The 20249-nt window shown below is 37.8% G+C and overlaps 1 protein-coding gene across 1 annotated transcript; it reads right to left on the bottom strand.

Moving 5' to 3' along the window:
* Window positions 1-14340: 14340 nt before the first annotated feature.
* On the bottom strand, window positions 14341-15285 carry LOC122490242 (olfactory receptor 2H2-like). The gene has a single exon (XM_043592840.1). It carries the CDS (start codon window positions 15283-15285, stop codon window positions 14341-14343), a length of 945 nt encoding a protein of 314 aa, XP_043448775.1.
* Between the last annotated feature and the right edge of the window lie 4964 nt (window positions 15286-20249).

Genomic DNA, 20249 nt, shown 5'->3' with positions numbered 1-20249 from the left:
AAAATGTGGTGTATATACAATGGATTATTATTAAGCCATAAAAATTTGAAATCTTGCCATTTGCAATGACATGGATGGAGCTAGAGAGTATTATGCTAAGTGATATAAGTCAGTCAAAGACAAATACCATATGATTTCATTCATATCTGGAATTTAAGAAACAAAATAAATGTGCAAAGGAAAAAGAGAGACACAAACTATAAAACAGACTCTTAACTATAGAAAACAGTCATGATTACCAATGGGGAGGTGGTTGGGTGGATGGTTTAAATAGATGATGAGGAATAAGGAGTGCACTCTTTGTGATGAGCACTCGGTGTTGTATGGAAGTGTGAATCACTATATTGTACACATGAAATTAATATTACACTGTATGTTAACTAACTGGAATTTAAATAAAAACTTCTTTTAAAAATGAAAAGGCATTCCTTTTTTAAAAAATATTTAATTTTTGTTTTTTACTACTTTTTTATTTTTTAATTTTTAACTATTTCATTTGCCTTATTTCATTTTATTCTATTATGTAATATTTTTAGTTTTTATTATTTTCCTACCTTCTTTCTTTTCTTTCTTTTCTTTCTCTTTTTTCTCTATTCTCTCAAGCTTCTTTGAACAAGCAGACCAAAACACACCTAGGATCTAGCTTCCTTTATTTGATTTTTTTCTTTTGTTTTTAATTTTTAGTTTCCTATTTTATTAAGTTGTTTTTTTCTTTCTCCAATATAACAAAAAGAAGGAACTCACCCCAAAAGAAAATTGGAAGAAATGACAGCCAGGAACTTAACACAGATATAAGCAAGATGTCTGAACTACAATTTAAAACCACGACAATAAGAAATTAGATGGGGTTGAAAAAAGCATAGGATCCTTTATGTGGAGATAGAAGAGGTAAATTAAAAGAATAAAATTAAAGAAGAAGGTAAAGTTAAAGAAGAATAAAATTAAAAATGCTATAACCAAGATACAATCCTGAAAGGATGCCACCGTGGCAAGGATGGACAAAGTAGAGCAGCGAATAAGTGATACAGAAGATCAAATTATGGAGAATAATAAAGAAGAAAAAAAGAAGGAAACAACGCCAAAAGATCACAATACAAGACTTAGAGAACTCAGTGACTTATTAAAAAGGAATAACATCCAAATAATAGGAGTTCCCAAAGATGAAGAAAGAGAAAAAGAGGCAGAAGGTCTATGTGAGCAAATTATTGTGGTAAACTTTCCTAATCTGGGGAAGGATGCAGATTTTAAAATCCAAAAGCACAGAGAATTCCCATTAGATTCAACAAAAACCAACCATCAGCAAGGCATATCATAGTCAATTCAGAAAATACACAGATAAGGAAAGAATTATGAAAGCAGCAAAGGAAAAAAAGTCCTTAACCTGTAAGGGAAAACAGATAAAGTTCATAGCAAACATATCCAGAAACTTGTCAGGTCAGAAAGGAGTGGCAGGATATATTTGATGTGCTAAATCGGGGGAAAAAAATGCAGCCAAGAATTCTTTATCCGGCAAAACTGTCATTAAAAGTAAGAGAGACAAAGAGTTTCCCAGGGGGAAAAAAAAACTAAAGGAGTTCATGACCACTAACTCATCCCTGCAAGAAATTTTAAGGGGAACTCTTTGAGTGGAGAAAAGAGAAAACAAAACAAGGCCATATATGAGAGATCCATTCTTCTAGAGTGCACATGGAACATTCCCCAGAACAGATCGCATACTGGGTCAAAAATCAGCCTTCAACAGGTACAAAGAGATTGAAATCATTCCTTGAATATTTTCAGACTACAATGCTATGAAATTCAAAATCAACCAAAGGAAAAAAAATTGGAAATATCCTTTCATTTGATGCATAGAAATCACTTGACAAAATACAGCATCCTTTCTTGATAAAAACCCTCATGAATATAGGGATAAGAAGGATCATACCTCGAGATCATAAAAGCCATATATGAAAGACCCACTGCTAATATCTTCTTCAATTGGGAACAAATGAGAGCTTTTCCTCTAACGTCAGGAACAAGACAGGGATGTCCACTCTCGCCACTGTTATTCAACATAGTATTGGAAGTCTTAGCCTCAGCAATCAGACAACACAAAGAAATAAAAGGCATCCAAATCAGCCAGGAGGAAGTCAAACTTCCACTCTTTGCAGATGACATGATACTCTGTGGAAAACCAAAAAAAAAAAAAAATCCACAAAAAAAATGCCAGAACTGATCCTTGAATTCAGCAAAGTTGCAGGATATAACATCAATGTACAGAAATTAGTACAATTCCTATGCACCAATAATGAAACAGCAGAAAGAGAAATCAAGGAATAGATTCCATTCACAATTGCGCCAAAACCCATAAAATACCTAGAAATAAACTTAACCAAAGAGATGAAAAATCTAAACACTGAAAACTATAAAAATCTTATGAAACAAACTGAAGAAGACAAACACAAAAAATGGAAAAAAACATTCCATGCTCATGGATTGGAAAAACAAATATTCTTAAAATGTTGATACTACCCAAAGCAATATACATATTCAATGCAATCCCTGTAAAAATAACACCAGCATTCTTCACAGAGTTAGAACAGTCTTAAGATTTGTATGGAACCAGAAAAACCCCTAATAGCCAAAGCAATCCTGAAAAAGAAGAACAAAACTGGAGGCACCACAATTCCAGACTTTAATCTGTACTACCAAGATATAGTTATCCAGACAATATGGTACTGGCACAAGAAGAGACAGATAGATCAATGGAACAGAATAGAACCCAGAAATGGACCCACAAACATATGGCCAACTAATCTTTGACAAACAGGGAAGGAGTATCTGATGGAAAAAAAGACCGTTTCTTTGGCAAATAATGCTGGGAACACTGGCGAGCGATATGTAGAAGAATGAACCAAGGGGACATTCTTATACCATACACAAAAACAAATTCAAAATGGATGAAATACCTATATCTGAAACAGGAAACCATCAAAATCTTACATGAAAACACAAGCCACCTCTTTGACCTCAGCCAGAGGAACTTCTGCTAGACATGTCACCAAAGGCAAGGAAAACAAAAGCAAATGGAAACTATTGGGACTTCAAGATAAAAAGCTTCTGCACAGCAAAAGAAACAATCAACTAAACTAAAAGGCAGCCTACAGATTGGGAGAATTTATTTGCAAATGACATATAAGATAAAGGGTTAGTACCCAAAATCTTTAAAGAACTCGTCAAACTCAAAACCCAAAAAAACAAATAATCCAGTGAAGAAATGGGTAAAAGACACGAACAGACATTTTTACAAAGATGACACATGAAATAACGGTATCTAAAAGATACATGAAAAAATGCTTAACATCACTCATCATCAGGGAAATACAAATCCAAACCACAATGAGATACCACCTTACACCTGTCAGAATGGCTAAAATTAACAACTCAGGAAACAACAGATGTTGGCAAGTTGCAGAGAAAGAGGATCCCTTTTCCACTACTGGTGGGAATGCAAACCATTCTGGAAAACTGTATGGAGGTTCCTCAAAAAATTAAAAATAGAACTACCCTACGACCCAGGAATCACACTACTAGATATTTATCCAAAGGATACAGGACCACTGTTCCAAAGGGGCACATGCACCCCAATGTTTGTAGCAGTGCTATCGACAATAGCCAAAGTATGGAGACAGTCTAAATGTTCACCGACTGATGAATGGATAAAGAATATGTGGTATATATACACAATGGAATATTACTCAGCAATGAAAAGAATGAAATGTTAACATTTGCAACAATGTGGATGGAACTAGAGTGTATTGTGCTAAGTGAAATAAGTCAGAGAAAGACAAATATATGACTTCACTCATATGTGGAATTTAAGATACAAAACAGATGAACATAAGGGAAGGGAAGCAAAAATAATATAAAAACAGAGGGAGACAAACCATAAGAGACTCTTAAATACAGACAACTGAGGGTTGATGGGGGTGGGGAAAATGGGTCATGGGCATTGAAGACATTTGTTTGTTATATGTAAGTGATGAATCACTAAATTCTATTCCTGCAAACATTGTTGCAATATATATTAACATGGATTTAATTTTTTTTAATTTTTAAAAATGAAAAGGCAAAACAGTGAATAGAAGATATTTTAAATATGTCTGATAAGACATTAATATGCATATGATATAAAGAACTCATATAAACAACAATAGATAATCTGATTTAAAAGTTAAAAACCTTCAATAGACAATTTTTTAAAGAAGACATACAGGGGCGCCTGGGTGGCTCAGTCGGTTGAGCAACTGACTTCGGCTTAGGTCATGATCTCACGGTTTGTGAGTTTGAGCCCCGCGTCAGGCTCTGTGCTGACAGCTCAGAGCCTGGAGCCTGCTTCTGATTCTGTGTCTCCCTCTCTCTCTGCCCCTCCCTCACTCATGCTCTGTCTCTCTCTGTCTCAGAAATAAACATTAAAAATTTTTTTTAAAAAGAAAAAAAAGAAGACATACAGAAGGTCAACAAACAAATAAAACAATATTCAACTTCACTTAGTAGGGAAATGCAAATCAAATCCACAGTGAGCTATCACCTCATACCTTTCAGAATGGCTAGTAGAAAAGACAAGAAATAGCAAGTGTTGGTGAGGATATGGAGAAAGAGGAACCTCTTGTACTGTTGGGGGGAATGCAAACTGGTGTAGCCACTCTGGACTACAGTGTGGAGTTCCTCAAAAAAACAAAACATAGAATTAACACTGTAACAATTCCATTTCTGGGTATTTATCTTAAAAAATGAAACACTGATTTGAAAAGATTATACACACTCTGTTCATTGCAGCATAATTTACAATAGCCAAAATATGAAAGCAACCAAAGTATCTATCAAGAGATGAATGGATAAAGAATATACATATACACACATACACAATGAGATATTACTCAACCCATGTAAATAATGCAATCTTGTCATTTGTGCCAAGTGAAATAAGTTAGATGAATAAAGACAAATACCGTAGTATTTCACCATATATTCTATATGTGGAATTTAAGAAGAAAGTCCAACAACAAAACAAAAACAGACTCTTAAAGATGGGGAACAAACTTACAGTTGTCAGAGGGGACAGAGGTGGTGGGTGGGTGAAATGGATGAAAAAGATTAAGAGGTACAAAGTTTCCATTACAAAATAATTGTCATGTTGATGTAAAGTACAGCATAGACAATACAGTCAATTATATTGTAATAACTTTGTGTGGTGATATATTGCTACTAAGCTTACCATGATCATTTTGTAACATATACAAATGTTGAGTAATTATGTTATAAACCTGAAACAAATATAGCATTGTATGTTAACTATAATTCAATGAAAACAATATTAAATATTTTAATTATTGTTGGTAATTATCTTGTCATATGCAATGTTTAATATTAAATCCCAAATACTCAAGTGTCCTTCAATTTTACACATCTACTCAAAGTTTTTGTTAATTATATTTTTGCATAGTGCACATTGCATTTCAATTTCATTGCAAATACTTTATCTGCTTTGTAAAATTATAAAATTGAGAATTAACATTGATGAACTGTTCAGTGTCTTAACATTTCAGCAAATATGTAGAGTGGCTCAACTCTGTGAAATTAGGGATACTATGTGTCATAAGTGATTATTTTAGCAATGTAATGTTTTCCAACATCAATAAATTTTGCTTTAGTGAGACAATTGGGAATAAGCGAGTCCAAAAGAAGAAAGATCCTATTCTACTATGGCAACTGAAAAATAGGTGGGCAGTGAGAATGACCCCCTCCTTTTGATAAATGAATTGATAGACTGAGTACTTGCTAAAGGTTGGAGTTCTCCTGATAACTATATCTTATCTGGAATGTTTGAAAAATACTTTGAAATCCAGGTATGTTTGGTGTTTTTTTTTTTCCAGCAATCTCTGAGAGAGCAAATTTGAAAAGGTAACAGCAAAAAGTACTCTCCCAGTGAATCAATTGATTGATTTTGGTCAGGAAAGTTAAAAATCAACTTTTCATCTACGATTTCTGTACCAGGAATGGATCTTAAAATGACAAGATGACCGAGGGAAGTTAAGACCATGTTTTGAGTTCAAAGTCAAGTGTCCCACTCTCCCCAGTGGATAGATTCAATGCAATCCGAGTCAATATATCCCAGCAAACTTCTTTCTTAATAATTACCAAAATTATTTTAAAATCTATTTGGAAAAGAAAGAATAGTCAAGACAATCTTGGAAAACAATAATAAAATTGAGATCCTAAGCTGCATGTTTCAAGACTTTTTATAAAGCTACAGTATTCAAGACAATGTGGTAGTAGGACAGCATAAAGACTCCAGAAAGAGGCCAACATATAGATGGACAAGTAACGTTCAACAAAGTCATCAAGGCAATTCAATGGGAATACAAATATCCCTTCAGCATATTGTGCTGAAACAACCAGGTAACTACATACAAAGCAGACCCTCAAACTCTACCCCATAGAGAAAAATCAACTTGAGATGGGTCATGGACGTGAGTCTACAGAAGACCACAGAGAAGAATATCCTTGAGACTTTGGGTAGGCAAAGGTTTCCTTGAGAACACATAGAAAGAAAAAGCCATTAAAAATGATAAATGGACTTCTTCATAACTTAAATCTTCCTCTCATCAAAAGCACTATCAAGTCACTGAAATGGCAAGTCACAGAACTGGATAAAATATTTTCAGTGCATACATATGCCCAAGGATTTGTAGCTAGCATATATAAAGAATTCCCTCAACTCAGTAATGAAAAGACAAACAATTTTTAGGTTGGCAAATGAACAGACACTTCATGAAAGAAAATATACAAATGGCCAAGGAGGACATTAAACAGTGCTGAACACAATTGGTCATCAGGAAAGCTAGAAGTAAAACCATAATGAGATGCCACTACAGATCCACCAGAATTAATGAAGTTAAAAATCTAACATCACATGTTGGACTGTATGTGGAGCAATCAGACCTCTCTTACAATGTTGGCATAGAAACAAGATGGCACAACCACTTTGGTAAACTGTTGTGCTTTCTTTTTTTTTCAGTTTACTAAACAATTAAGCATACATTTGTCCCATGATCCAGAAATTCCACTATAAGTATTTATCCAAAAGAAATAAAAATATTTGTTCACCAAAAAAAAAATTGAACAAGAATGTTCACTATGTAGTGTATAATTCCAATTATACAACATTCCAGAAAGGGCAAAACTACAGAGACAGTGAAGGGATCACTGGTTGCCAGGAGGATGGTGGAGGAGACAGGAATAGGAAGAGGATAGTTAGGGCTGTGAAAATATTCTGTATGATGTTACAGTGATAGGTGTGTATGTGTGTGTGTGTGTGTGTGTGTGTGTGTATACACACAAAACATTTATACAAACCCATAGAACGTACAACACCAAGAGTGACCCTTAAGGTAAACCAAAGACCAAAGACTTTGGGCAGTTATAATGTGCCACTGTAAGTCCATCTTTGGTTGAAAATGTACCATTCTAGGGGCACCTGGGTGTCTCAGTCATCTGGCTGTCTGACTTTGGCTCAGGTCATGAGCTCAGGGTTCATAAGTTCAAGCTCCACATCAGGCTCTGTACTGACAGTTCAGAGCCTGGAGCCTGCTTTGGATTCTGTGTCTCCCATTCTCTCTGGCCCTCCTTTGCTGGCACCCTCTCTCTCTCTATTCCAAAAATAAAGAAACATCAAAAATTTTTTTTAAAAACAAAATGTACCATTCTAGTGAGTAATGATGACAAGAGGGTGAATATGGGGTGCAAAGGGGTATATGAGTAATCTCTATACCTTACTCTCTATTTTGTTGTAAACATTAATCTTAAAAGTGTCTTGAAAAAGAATGTTTATTTCAGCTCCATTTATAAAATCAAAATCAGGAAACACCCAGATGTTCATCAATAGGATAAATTAACTCTGGCACATTTATGGAGTACGGAATATACTCAATTTCAAAAATATACTGGGGCACCTGGAAGGCTCAGTAAGTTAAGCATCTGACTCTTGATTTTGGCTCAGGTCAGGATCTCATGGTTCGTGAGAACAAGCCCCACATTGGGCTCTGCGCTGACAGCTTGGGATTTTCTCTCTTCCTTTCTCTCTGACCCTCCCCTGCTTGTTCGTTCTCTCTCTCAAAATAAATAAATAAACTTTAAAAATATGCTAAGTGAAAGAAACCAAGCACAAAACAAACATAATGTGAATTTATATAATATTCTGTAATAGGTAAAACTAACATAATAACAATGGTTATTGTTATGAGGGTTTTTTTTTGAGTGACTGAGGAGGATAATAAAACGTTCTGGGGTTAGTGGCAATATTCTGTCTTAATATGCATTCATCATAACTGATTGCATGATATATTTAATATCTCAATATTAACTATCCATAATTATGCCACAGGTAAAGAGTTAAAAATTGTGTCCTCACAGGAATATCATGTATCTTAGATGTGATACAAGACCAGACTCAAGATCACACAGAAGATATTTGCCAATGACATATTCAATAAAGGGTTAGTATCAAAAATATATAAAGAATTTATACAACTCATCACTAAAACCACAAAAAATCAAATTTAAAAATGGGCAGAAGACAGATATTTCTCCAAAGAAGACACATGCATGGCAAACAGACACATGAAAAGGTGCTCAACATCACTTATCATCAGGGAAATGCAAATCAAAACCACAGTGAGATATCACCTCACACCTGTCAGAATGGCTAAAATCAAAAATACCAAGAAACCACAGGTGTTGGTGAGACTGTGGAGAAAAAGAACCTTTGTGCACTGCTGGTGGGAATGCAAACTGGTGCAGCCACTCTGAAAAATGGTATGGAGGTTCCTTAAAAAACTAAAAATAGAGCTACCATATGATGGAGTAATTCCACTAGTGGCTATTTACAAAAACATGAATTCAAAAAGATATAGAAGTCCCTATGTTTATTGCAGCATTATTTACAATAGCCAAACTATCGAAGCAACCTAAGTGCCCATTGACTGATGAATGGATAAAGAAGATGTGATATGTGTGTGTGTGTGTGTGTGTATAACATCCATAAAAAAAATGAAATCTTGCCATTTGCAATGACATGAATGGAGCCAGAGGGTATGCTAAGTGAAATAAATCACAGAAAGACAAATACCCTATTATTCCACTCATATGTGGAATTTAAGAAAAAAAAAAAAGGAAAATAGAGACAAACCAAGAAACAGACTCTAAACTATAGAGAACAAACTGATGATTTCCAGAAGGGAGTTGGGTGGGAGGATGGGTTAAATATGTGATGGGCATTAAGGAGGGCACTTATTGTGATGAGCACCAAGTGTTGCAATGAAGTGTTGAATCAGTATACCATACACCTGAAATGAATGTAACACTGTATGTTAACTCTACTAGAATTAAACTTTTTTAAAGAGTGAATGTAAAAAAAAAATTAATTAAAAAATTTAAAATTTAAAAATAAAAATCCTACTTGGGACAGCTAAGAACTGACATAACTTCTTGGCTTCACATAGGTTTCCCTCACACTGTCTTTTATTTTCACCTTTGGCATTGAAATATATGTGGATTTCTGGCATTGGGGGAAATATATGTGGATTTCTGGCATTATTTATTTCTCCTCAAACTCATCTGGCATCATCCTGTACAAATACCTGCATTAGGAACATACTGAGCATGACATAAGAACCATTTAGGCAAAGTTACTTCCAGACTTAGGAGCATGTTTAATTTATGTCTTCATCTTGAATCCAAACACAGACTTCTGGAAACTTCAGAATCCTCACTCACAATTTCTACTCAATGACTTTATCTTCTGTTCTTTAAGGATTTTACATTTCTTCTACAGTTTAACTCAACAGCTATATCAATAGATGAAGCTTCCTTGGCACTGGCCCAACAAAAATGAGTAAGATGCCTCTGTCCACAAGTGACACAGACACATGGACTAATTTTGATAAAATTATCTAGGCAGTACACTGATAAAAGAGTAAGGTGCATTGAGGAGGGCATGATTTCTTTCATTACAATGAAGAATAGCAGGGAGGGGATAAGAGTTTCTAACGTTTAAATTTGATTTTAAAGTATGAGCAAGATACTAACAAATACAGAAACCCAATAGCATCCAAAGGCAGATGGAATAGTCATTGGGGTCTATTGGTGGAATAATTATATGGTTGGTGGAGTATAGGCTATCTTGGTGAGGAAGAAAGGAAGCCAAAAGGCAAATATAATGCCAGCTGGTAAAAATCGGTGGATCCCGTACTCACACATGTCCCCTGGCGAGCAGTGACTTTTTGCTCCCACTGCTCTTTTCAAATGAGGCTCTTATTGGATTCACCTGCTGACCACGTGAAAGGGGGCAGATAGTCATATAGTTTTTGTAATAGCCACACTCTAAGATGCTATTTCTTTCATATATATTTGAATTTCCATAGCAGCACACAGTAAGAGTAAAAGTGCAAACACACACACACACACACACACACACACACACACACACACACACACACACATGTTTACGCACCAGTGATGGCAGGTTGGAGACTAGTAGTGATAGGTGCCCACGACAGACTCGGACTTTTTTTATGCTTGCACATATAAGTTTATTTCTTTTTTTTAAATGTTTTTATTATGTTTCTTTATTTTTTGAGAGGCAGAGAGAGACAGAGCATGAGTGGGGGAGGGGCAGAGAGAGAGGGAGACACAGAATCGGAAACAGGTTCCAGGCTCTGAGCTGTCAGCCCAGAGTCCAACACGGGGCTCAAACCCATGAACCGTGAGATAATGACCTGAGTGGAAGTTGGACACTCAACCGACTAAGCCACCCAGGCACCCCCATAAATTATTTAAGTTTTTGTTTTAATCCCAGTTAGTCAACATACAGTATTACATTGATTCCAGGTGTACAATATAGTGATTCAAACTTCCATACATCACCCAGTGCTCATCATGACAAGTGCCCAATCACCTATTTCACCCTTTCCCCCACCTCTCCTCTGGTGACCATTGGTTTATTCCCTGTAATTCAGCAGACTCTGGGACTTACTTGCATATGTCCACAGCCTGTCACACTGAACATTACGGAAACGTGTATCCCTGTGTGAAGGGTTGGATTATAGGCTGATAGAGGCTGATATATCCTCGGAGCTTATCATAGCAGCCATCAGAAGGTTTAGTCTGCCATCATGTACACACATGTGCCAGAACATGATGACATGACATCCCAGAAATATCAAAGGAACAAAATGCCTAAACTCCTAGCACTGCCTGCAGTTTTCTGAATAAGTCACTTACCTAATGAATTATTGGCTATTATCTAGAATGTCTATGAAGTAAGTGATCTTTCCTGACTTGTTCACCCTTACATAGCAGTGCCTGGCTCTTAGTATATAGTCCATAAATATTTGTGATTAGATTAAAAAAAGGATTTTGACAAATGAGTGCACAGCTACATCCACAGCACCTCTCATCACTGTTTCCTCAGCCATCTCCCAAAATGTAAACGTATCTTGGTCATTTATATTTTTTCCATGCTGTAATTCCCATAATGGAATCCCTTTCCTTTCCCCAGACACCTGCCTTTATCCCTCCAAAACTCTCCAGTGTACCACTGGGATGTCCTGTTCCATAATTAGTAAACTCACCTCCATCCTCAATTATTTACTTGGCATTTTCTACACCTCCTGGCATTACCTGAGTTGAATCCCCCCCCCCCCGAAGACACTATTTCATTCCCAGCTCCATAATGAGAAAATCATTCCACCTTCAGTGACTCAGAATGTGGGGTTGAGCCAATTAGCTTTATTCTACTTCTAGATCTTTCTTCCCTTCTCTCTTATTCTTAAAATACACTGATTCATTTGAAGCTTCTGTCTCTTTGGCTGAGCAACTAGACAGGGCATTTCCCATGTATGGTGTCAGCCTGCATCAGAATCACAGCATTAAAATGCCCAGTCAAGAACACAATCAGATGTTTTAAATCAGAAATTCTTGGTATTAAACCTGAGAATCTTAATTCTTAACAAGTGTACCATGGACTCTTATGAATCCTCAAGTTGGAGGAACTTTGTTCTTCCCTGTTTTGCTGCTGTCATTTACTGGAATCTTAACCTCTGTCCTTTGTGCATTTACATCTGGCTCACAGTTTTCCTCTGTCCCCAAGACCTGCAACCACCCCAGCCTCCTTCAAAAGTAGGATAAACATTTGAACACGTTGGCATCCCTGCTTTCACCTCCAGGATAGTTACCACCTGTCAATCGTGTCACACCAGGAGCCCATCACACCCTGGGCTGCCCCTGCTCCACAGGCTCAGAGTGAACCCACAAAATAACTTCTGTCCTTGTAGTTTTCTTCTCAGTCACTTGCCTTATTCTTTGCAACTGAACAGAAGGATATAAAAATGATTTTATAAGTATTGTTCTTTTATAGACAGTGAGAAACGATGTTGCATCCTCGTAGAAATTGTGCTGTTACTTCAGAGCAGAAAATGAGAGGTTATAGGGCCTGATCCTCGTTCCACCTACATCAGAAATTGGCAGCAGCTAAGGACTGAACACAGGTAATTAGGCAAACTACACAGCAAACTCAATAATTTATATTCATGATTTTGGTGAAAAAAAAAAACCTAGAATAATGGACTTTTATAAAGGAATAGTGAAAAAGCAGCAACAAATAGATCTTTGGTGGATGACATTCAAAAGTCAAAAAGCATGCACCATTGCAATCAGCCTGACACGGGAGCCAAAAGAACAAATCTCTCTCCATTAAATAATGAAAGAATATTTCATTTAGTATCTGCATCCACCATTTGACCATACGCTCCGTGATGTTGATGATTTTATGTCTTATCTACGATTATATCCCCAGCATCTAAACATGTTAGATTTATAACAAGAAATGAATACATATCTACAAGATGAATGAATAATTGGATCTGATAAAAAGAAAGCCATTTCCAAGGATGTGGAGAAAGAGGAACCCTCTTGCAAGCTGGCGCATCCACTCTTGAAAACAGTATGGAGGTTCCTCAAAAAATTAAAAATAGAACTACCCTATGGCCCAGCAGTTGCACTACTAGGTTTTTATCCAAGGGTTACAGGTGTGATGTTTCCAAGGGCCACCTGCACCCCAATGCTTATAGCAGCACTACCAACAATAGTCAAAGTATGGAAAGAGCCCAAATGTCCATTGATGGGTGAATGGATAAAGAAAATTTTGGTGTACACACACACACACACACACACACACACACACACACACACACACACACAATGGAGTATTACTCGGCAATCAAAAAGAATGAAATCTTTCCATTTGCAACAACATGGATGGAACTAGAGGGTATTAAGCTAAGTGAAATTTGTCAGAGAAAGACAAATATCACGTGACTTCACTAATATGAGGCCTTTAAGACACAGAACAGATGAACATAAGGGAAGGGAAGCAAAAATAATAGAAAAACAGGGAGGGGGACAAAACAGAAGAGACTCTTAAATATGGAGAAGAAACAGAGGGACACTGGAGGGGTTGTGGGAGGGGGATGGGCTAAATGGGCAAGGGCCATTAAGGAATCTACTCCTGAAATCATTGTTGCACTATATGGTAACTAAATTGGAGGCAAATTAAAAGAAAAATAATAATTAAAAAAAAGAAAGCCATTTCATTACAACAGAGACTCAGAATGAACTAGAAACAGAAGTCTATTCCTGTAAGTGGGGGCTTGGTGTGTCAGGGCTCAAACTAAGAACCTGGATCCAGAGACCAGTGAGTGTGGACTTCTCCTTGCTCAACACTTTGCACTGAGCAGCTTTGGGCACATGACATATCAGCAGTGGTCCTGCTGAGGTGATGAAGCAACGGTGACTCAGAACCAAGACCCACCAGGTCAGAGTACTAGGTGCCTCAAAACTTTAGGACTTTTGCTAGGCTAGACATTTGGATGAAAATTATGGTTGAGCTTGGAGGAAAATAGCAAAGAAAAAGAAATAAATGGCAAGGCACAAAACACATTCTTGTTCTTGTATTTTTCAGGTCTGTGTTTCTTTTGTCCCCCAAGTTCAACTGTATTGAGCATTCTTTAAGACAATGGTTATTAAATCTACTCATTTCTATACCATACTGTACCTCCGTCAGCACCCTGCAGAAAGTAAAGGCCTAATCAGCTAATGATGAATGGACCTGAAATTGCAGCTTTGAATGCAACACAGCTATTTCTCCCCTACTTTTGGGTGAGGAGGTAAAGCTTCAGCTTTTCCTGATGAGGTTATTCTCTCTTCTCAGGTTAAGCAAGAGACCAACATGTGCCAACTGCTTCAGTTATTCTGGGAATCCCAAGTCCTCCTCCTCAGTCTTATTAGTGCCCCCTTGACCTCCCTGTTCCTTAGAGTGTAGATGAGTGGATTAAGTGCTGGGGTTGCAACGGTGTAGAAAAGGGTGAGGAACTTGCCCTGTTCTTGAGCATAGCGGTTCTTGGGTTGGAGATAGACAGCTGTCACTGTGCCATAGAAGAGGGACACCACAAGAAGGTGAGAAGTACAGGTGCTGAATGCCTTCCGCTGCCCTGCAGCTGACTTTATTCTCATCACAGCCTTAGCAACAGCCCCGTACGAGGAAAGGATGATGACCAGGGGTAGCACCAGGAAAATGATACTGGCTATGGACATCTGGATTTCATTGTAGGTTGTGTCTGCACTGGAAGCCTGAATCAGGGCTGGGACTTCACACACAATGTCATCCACCCTGCGGTGGGAGCAGAAGGGTAACTGGAGGGTGGCAGGAGACTGGACCAGGGACTGAACCAGGCCAGCCCCCCATGCAAGGATGGCCAGCTGCAGACAAAATTTGGGGTGCATGATAGCAGTATATTGCAGCGGGTGACACACTGCCACATAGCGGTCCATAGCCATGACCACAAGAAGGACACATTCGGTGGCCCCAAGCCATAAGAAGACATAGAGTTGAAAAGCACAGCCAATGTAGCTGATGGTCTTCTCTGGACCCCAGAAATTAACTAACATCTGCGGAACACAGCTGCTGGTGAAAGAGAGGTCTAGCAGGGAAAGGTTGCAAAGAAAGAAATACATGGGAATGTGGAGTTTAGGGTCCTTTGAGGAAACAAGAATAATGACCATATTTCCTGCAAGAGTCAAACAATAAAAGATCAGAACAACCCAGAAGAGTATCTTCTCCAAATATGGCTTCTCAGAGAAGCCCAGGAGGATGAAATCACTGTGGCTGTCATTGCAAAGTGTTATCATAGCTTCTGGAGCAGTCACCTCTTTGGAGGAATGGTTCAAAAGTAGTTGCTCAAAAGCCTGTGATGGTTCCAATACAGAAACAGGAAGACATGTTACCTCCTTTCTACTCAAGGATGAGATTCTGCCTCCTATAGTGCAGGGAAAAACAAAAGATTCAGTGACTTATTCTAATCTTTGATACCCATTATTCATTATCTATTTCTCTTCCTCTTACACATCTTCATATATGATTAGAAATCTGCATTATAAATATTGAGTAAAGTGCACATTACAAACCTACTAGTGAAAATCACTTTGCTAAATATTAAGAGAGCATTCTATCTTTGCTCTCCAAAATTGCACATTTAAAACATTCATCACACAGTTTTAAAAACTGTTAAACCATATCACCTTTCAGTCCTTTTCTCATTTCATTCTGTTTTTCTGTGTCTTTATATCTCAATTTATCTGACTACCCTCCTCCCTTGTTCCTCCGTCTCCTGTGTTTCACTCTCCTTTTTTCTTCCTTTCTCCTTCCCACCTTCTTTTGATTTCTGAGCTTGAATTCCTCCTCAGCCACTTTATGCTATGTAATCTTAAGACAATTGTTTAAAATTTTTATTCTTACCTTGGCTCTTTCCTTATATTTTCTATTTGGAAAATAGAGAACAATCATAGAAACTACCTATGTGTGTTGGAGGAATTAAATGTGAAAACACAAGGAAAATACTTTGAGAGGGAGAGTGTGTGTGCATGTATTCCTGCCCCATAGTAACTGTATGATGTGTGTTAGTTACAATTATGATGATGATGACGACGATGACACTATTCAAATGTTTGTTCGAGATTAAAAACATCAAAATATATATGCAACATTTTGCAGAGAATGTAAGTGATATCATTAAGAAAAAAGAAATATCCTATCTCTACATTATCTCCTTTCTAAAAGAAAAGTAATAATACTCACTTATCCAACATTATAAATTAACTGTCTTTATATTACAGAGCACGTATATGCACATTTATTGTTCTTTCCTCAGCTTAAAACCCGATTACAACACAAGTTTGGAAAATCCACCATCTTTTATTCATTTATGCAGTGGATCAAAAGAGGTTTAGGAAATACTCATTTCATTCAATCACTGGCCTTTTTACTTAACATACTAGAGAAAAGGGCCCATGGCTCTCTTTGTCTTCCATAATTTCCGTGCTCCTATTCATGCTTCTCTGCTCCCAACGACCATACTATCTGTGTGGCATAACAGTGTGTCCTCACTCCAAGCCTGTTTATAGCCACCTTGTACATTTTCAGGGTTTCCATTTACAAGAACCTTTTCCCAGGGGAGTGCCCTGGCGTCACACACACACACACACACACACACACACACACACACACACAAAATAGGTTTTACAAATCTATGCCCCGCAGGAATCCTTCGACTGAATGTTCATCCAAAAAATTTAGATTACTGGCTCCTTTCCTTCTTCCAAATCAATATGTGTAATAAAGTCTTACTTATGCCAACACTTAAATAAAAATATTCATTTTCTGACATATTTTCCATTTATCAAATAACAGGAATTAAACTAAGTCATCAAAATTTTAATGATGGAATCCCAGATATGATTCTCACCTCTTTGTTTACAGTTTATTCCTTTTTTCCCATGTTATTCCACAAAGAGTTGAGAAAATGTACCTATAATCAATGGATACAGAGGAATTTTAAAAATTAGTGGTCCATAAATGAAATGGATATTAATGATCAGCAGCAGAGCAGCTATGGTTGTCTGGGTTCTTTTTTTTAAAAATTTTTTTTTCAACGTTTTTTATTTATTTTTGGGACAGAGAGAGACAGAGCATGAACGGGGGAGGGGCAGAGAGAGAGGGAGACACAGAATCGGAAACAGGCTCCAGGCTCCGAGCCATCAGCCCAGAGCCTGACGCGGGGCTTGAACTCACAGACTGCGAGATCGTGACCTGGCTGAAGTCGGACGCTTAACCGACTGCGCCACCCAGGCGCCCCTGGGTTCTTATTGTGTAACTGACAATTTGCCAAATTATTAGCTTATTTAACCCTCAAAAATTATTTTCCAGGTTATAAAACATGCTTGGTTCATCTTCTCATACTTTATCATACATTTTTCATCACTAAAAATAGTCCTAATAATGATAGGGCAAACTGGAGAAAATGAAATGTCTGGAAATGCAGCTGAAAATGTTTAAAATCCTATAAATACATAATTTGGGGTCAAATGGACTGCTCAAGCCAGGATTCTAAGAGAAATCATGGCATGACCTGATATTTACAATCTATTGTATATTCATACCTTAGGGGTGAATTCTTGACCTTAGTTTAATACATCATACAATTATTTAGCTAAAGTTTTCACAGCAGTATTCTAGCCTTACTATTCCCTATCTGTTCCCTTATAGTAGATCATGTCCAACTTCAACCATACACTGCAAGTGGACCCATCAGTCAGCAGTGCCCATGTTCAGGGTAGTTCTCAAACACACTATCACTCATGTCTCATATTTTTATTTCACAGATATGCATTTTACAAAATCCATATATCTTCTTCCAGTCTTGGTCCTCTTTTCTGTGCCCCTTTTCCTTTTTTTCTTTTTTTCTGTACAATCTTTGCAAAGTAGAGTTGAAATGTCAGTATTGTTGTTGTAAATCTGATACCTCATGTTGTAAATTTAATACTTCATGGAAGAATGCAGTTTGATGCTTCAAAGACTCTCAGAGTCTTGCAGATTTTCCCATCTTCAAAACCAAATAGACTCCTATTCCATCCCATGACTTTCATCCACCTCCAGTAGCTGCTGGTTATGTTCTTTGTCTATTAAGATTGTTCCTCCTTCTCTGGTTTTCTGTTTTCAATAGGAATGCTTACATGTCTGTATCTATTTCTATCCTTATCTATAGATCTGTATCTCCATCCATCCATCTTATCTCTCTCAGTTCCTCTCTACCTTCTCATCATTGGAGATGTATGTTTTCTCCCTGGATCAACTATTCGTAAAAGTTCCTTGGGAGAGAGGAGATGGTCTTAGTTTAAGTAATACTTACTGTGCAAAAAAACAAGCATTCTCTTCATCCCTACTTCTGTTGGCATTGTCTTCTTCCTTCAGTTATCAATTTCCCCTGTGATCTTTTCCTTTAGCTCACCTCCTCTGCCTCTCAGAACAGTATCTGGAGTTTTTCTGAGAGCCAGTGTACCGTAATTCCCTGATGGCCAATGTGGAATACAATATTGACAATATTTCCATCTCACCTTCTAAGATAGGTGTCTCTGGTGCCAGTGTAGCTCACCTCCTCAGCCCACCTCTGATTTCAGCAGAGCTGCAATGAACAGTTCTGTGTCAACTCAGATTCACCCTGCAGTGACCCACCTTGAATGTGCTGTATACATCTTCCGGTCTGCCTCAAGTCCTTATCTGACACTGGGGGAGTGCACCAGGCACAAAGACAAGTGCTGCCCAGAAACTCAGGAGATTTAATGACCCTAGGGGAAATCTTCAAATGAGGGAGGATGGTAGTTAGCGGGGAAATGTCCCAGCAACCCTTCCTTCTGGTGGAAGCATACCTCCTGGATGCTTTTCAGGAGGTCCTGGGAGAACTGAGCTCCCACTGTGCACAACTTGGCTAGCACATACTTATGTTGGTTGGCTTTCCTATTTCTCACTCTGCTTCCATCACTCATTCTCCAGGAAATTAACTCCCAAATCAGGTACTTGAACCTAATTTCTTGCCTTGGGCTCTGCTTTCAGAGTACCTGAGCAGAGCTTCAACACAAGAATGCAGACTCTCAGAAGACACTTCAGGAGAGACATCACTCACAAGTCAACCTGCAACAAGACACCATTAATATAGAGTAAATGGAATTGTGGCAACTCTTAGCTTCCTCTAACATCAGCATCACTAATGGTATTATCTGGCATGGCTTGGGAGGAGGTATGGGTAGGAGAAGCAACATTGGATATATGGTACACCTAGCCCTTGAAAAACATGGGAATAATGATAATTAGATTACTGTCAACTTTGCTGGTTTTCATTGACTGTATTGGGAGCCATAAAGAAAAACAGTAGCATAGTCCAGTCAGCCAATTATCAACTTAGGGCTGTGGTTCTCCAACTGCTGGTTACTCAGAGTTCCTGATTCCATAAGTCTGGGGTGAGGCCCAAGAATTGACATTTCTAATAGGGTCTCAGGTGATGATGATGCAGGTCCAGTGACACACTTTGATAAGCACTTACTTAAGGAATGTTTCAAAACCAAAATAGTTTTCATGGAAGCTTGGAAGGAGATTCTTATATACTACATAGGGAAGACTGTGGAAAATCAATCTAGGAGTTTAATGTTAGGGTCACAGGGCTGAAAAGGTGACAAAATGCTGTCTCAATATACATTTTAGGCCAAAGCCAGAACCTAATGGGGAAGTGGTCAGACAATGAGATCTGGCATATAGGGTATCTGTTTAGCTTTACCTTAAAAACATGAACTTCTAGATTTCTCTGAACCTTTGAAACTGGTGGAAGCTGTCTCCCTCTTGGTAGAGGATAGAAAATTCTGATGCCTGGAGATCATGTAAAGATGATATAATCCTTCTCAAAATCTCTCATTGCCCTACTCAGCACCTCTGGAGCCATGACTATGGACACTGCTATGAGAGGAAATAGCTTATCCTACATTCTGTAGAACTTGGCTAACATGTCATCAGGAAATCTTTCACTTTTATTTAAGTTCAAGTTACTTGACATACAGCATACTATTGGTTTCAAGAGTAGAGCCCAGTGATTCATTTCTTACATATAACACCCAGGGCTCACCCCAACAAGTGCCTTCCTTAATGTCCATCTTCCATTTAGCCCTCCCCCCAACCCACCTCCTCTCCAGCAACCCTCAGTTTTGCCTGTTTTTAAGACTCTCTGACATTTTTTTCTCCTTCTCTGTTTTTATATTATTTTTCCTTCCCT

This window comes from Prionailurus bengalensis, chromosome B2 (genome assembly GCF_016509475.1).
Source record: "Prionailurus bengalensis isolate Pbe53 chromosome B2, Fcat_Pben_1.1_paternal_pri, whole genome shotgun sequence".
NCBI classification, from domain to species: Eukaryota; Metazoa; Chordata; class Mammalia; order Carnivora; family Felidae; genus Prionailurus; species Prionailurus bengalensis.
This window is presented reverse-complemented; position numbering and strand designations above follow the sequence as displayed.

Coding starts and splice junctions, on each gene's coding strand:
- LOC122490242 (XM_043592840.1), bottom strand. CDS start 15,285: ATGATAACACTTTGCAATGACAGCCACAGTGATTTCATCCTCCTGGGC.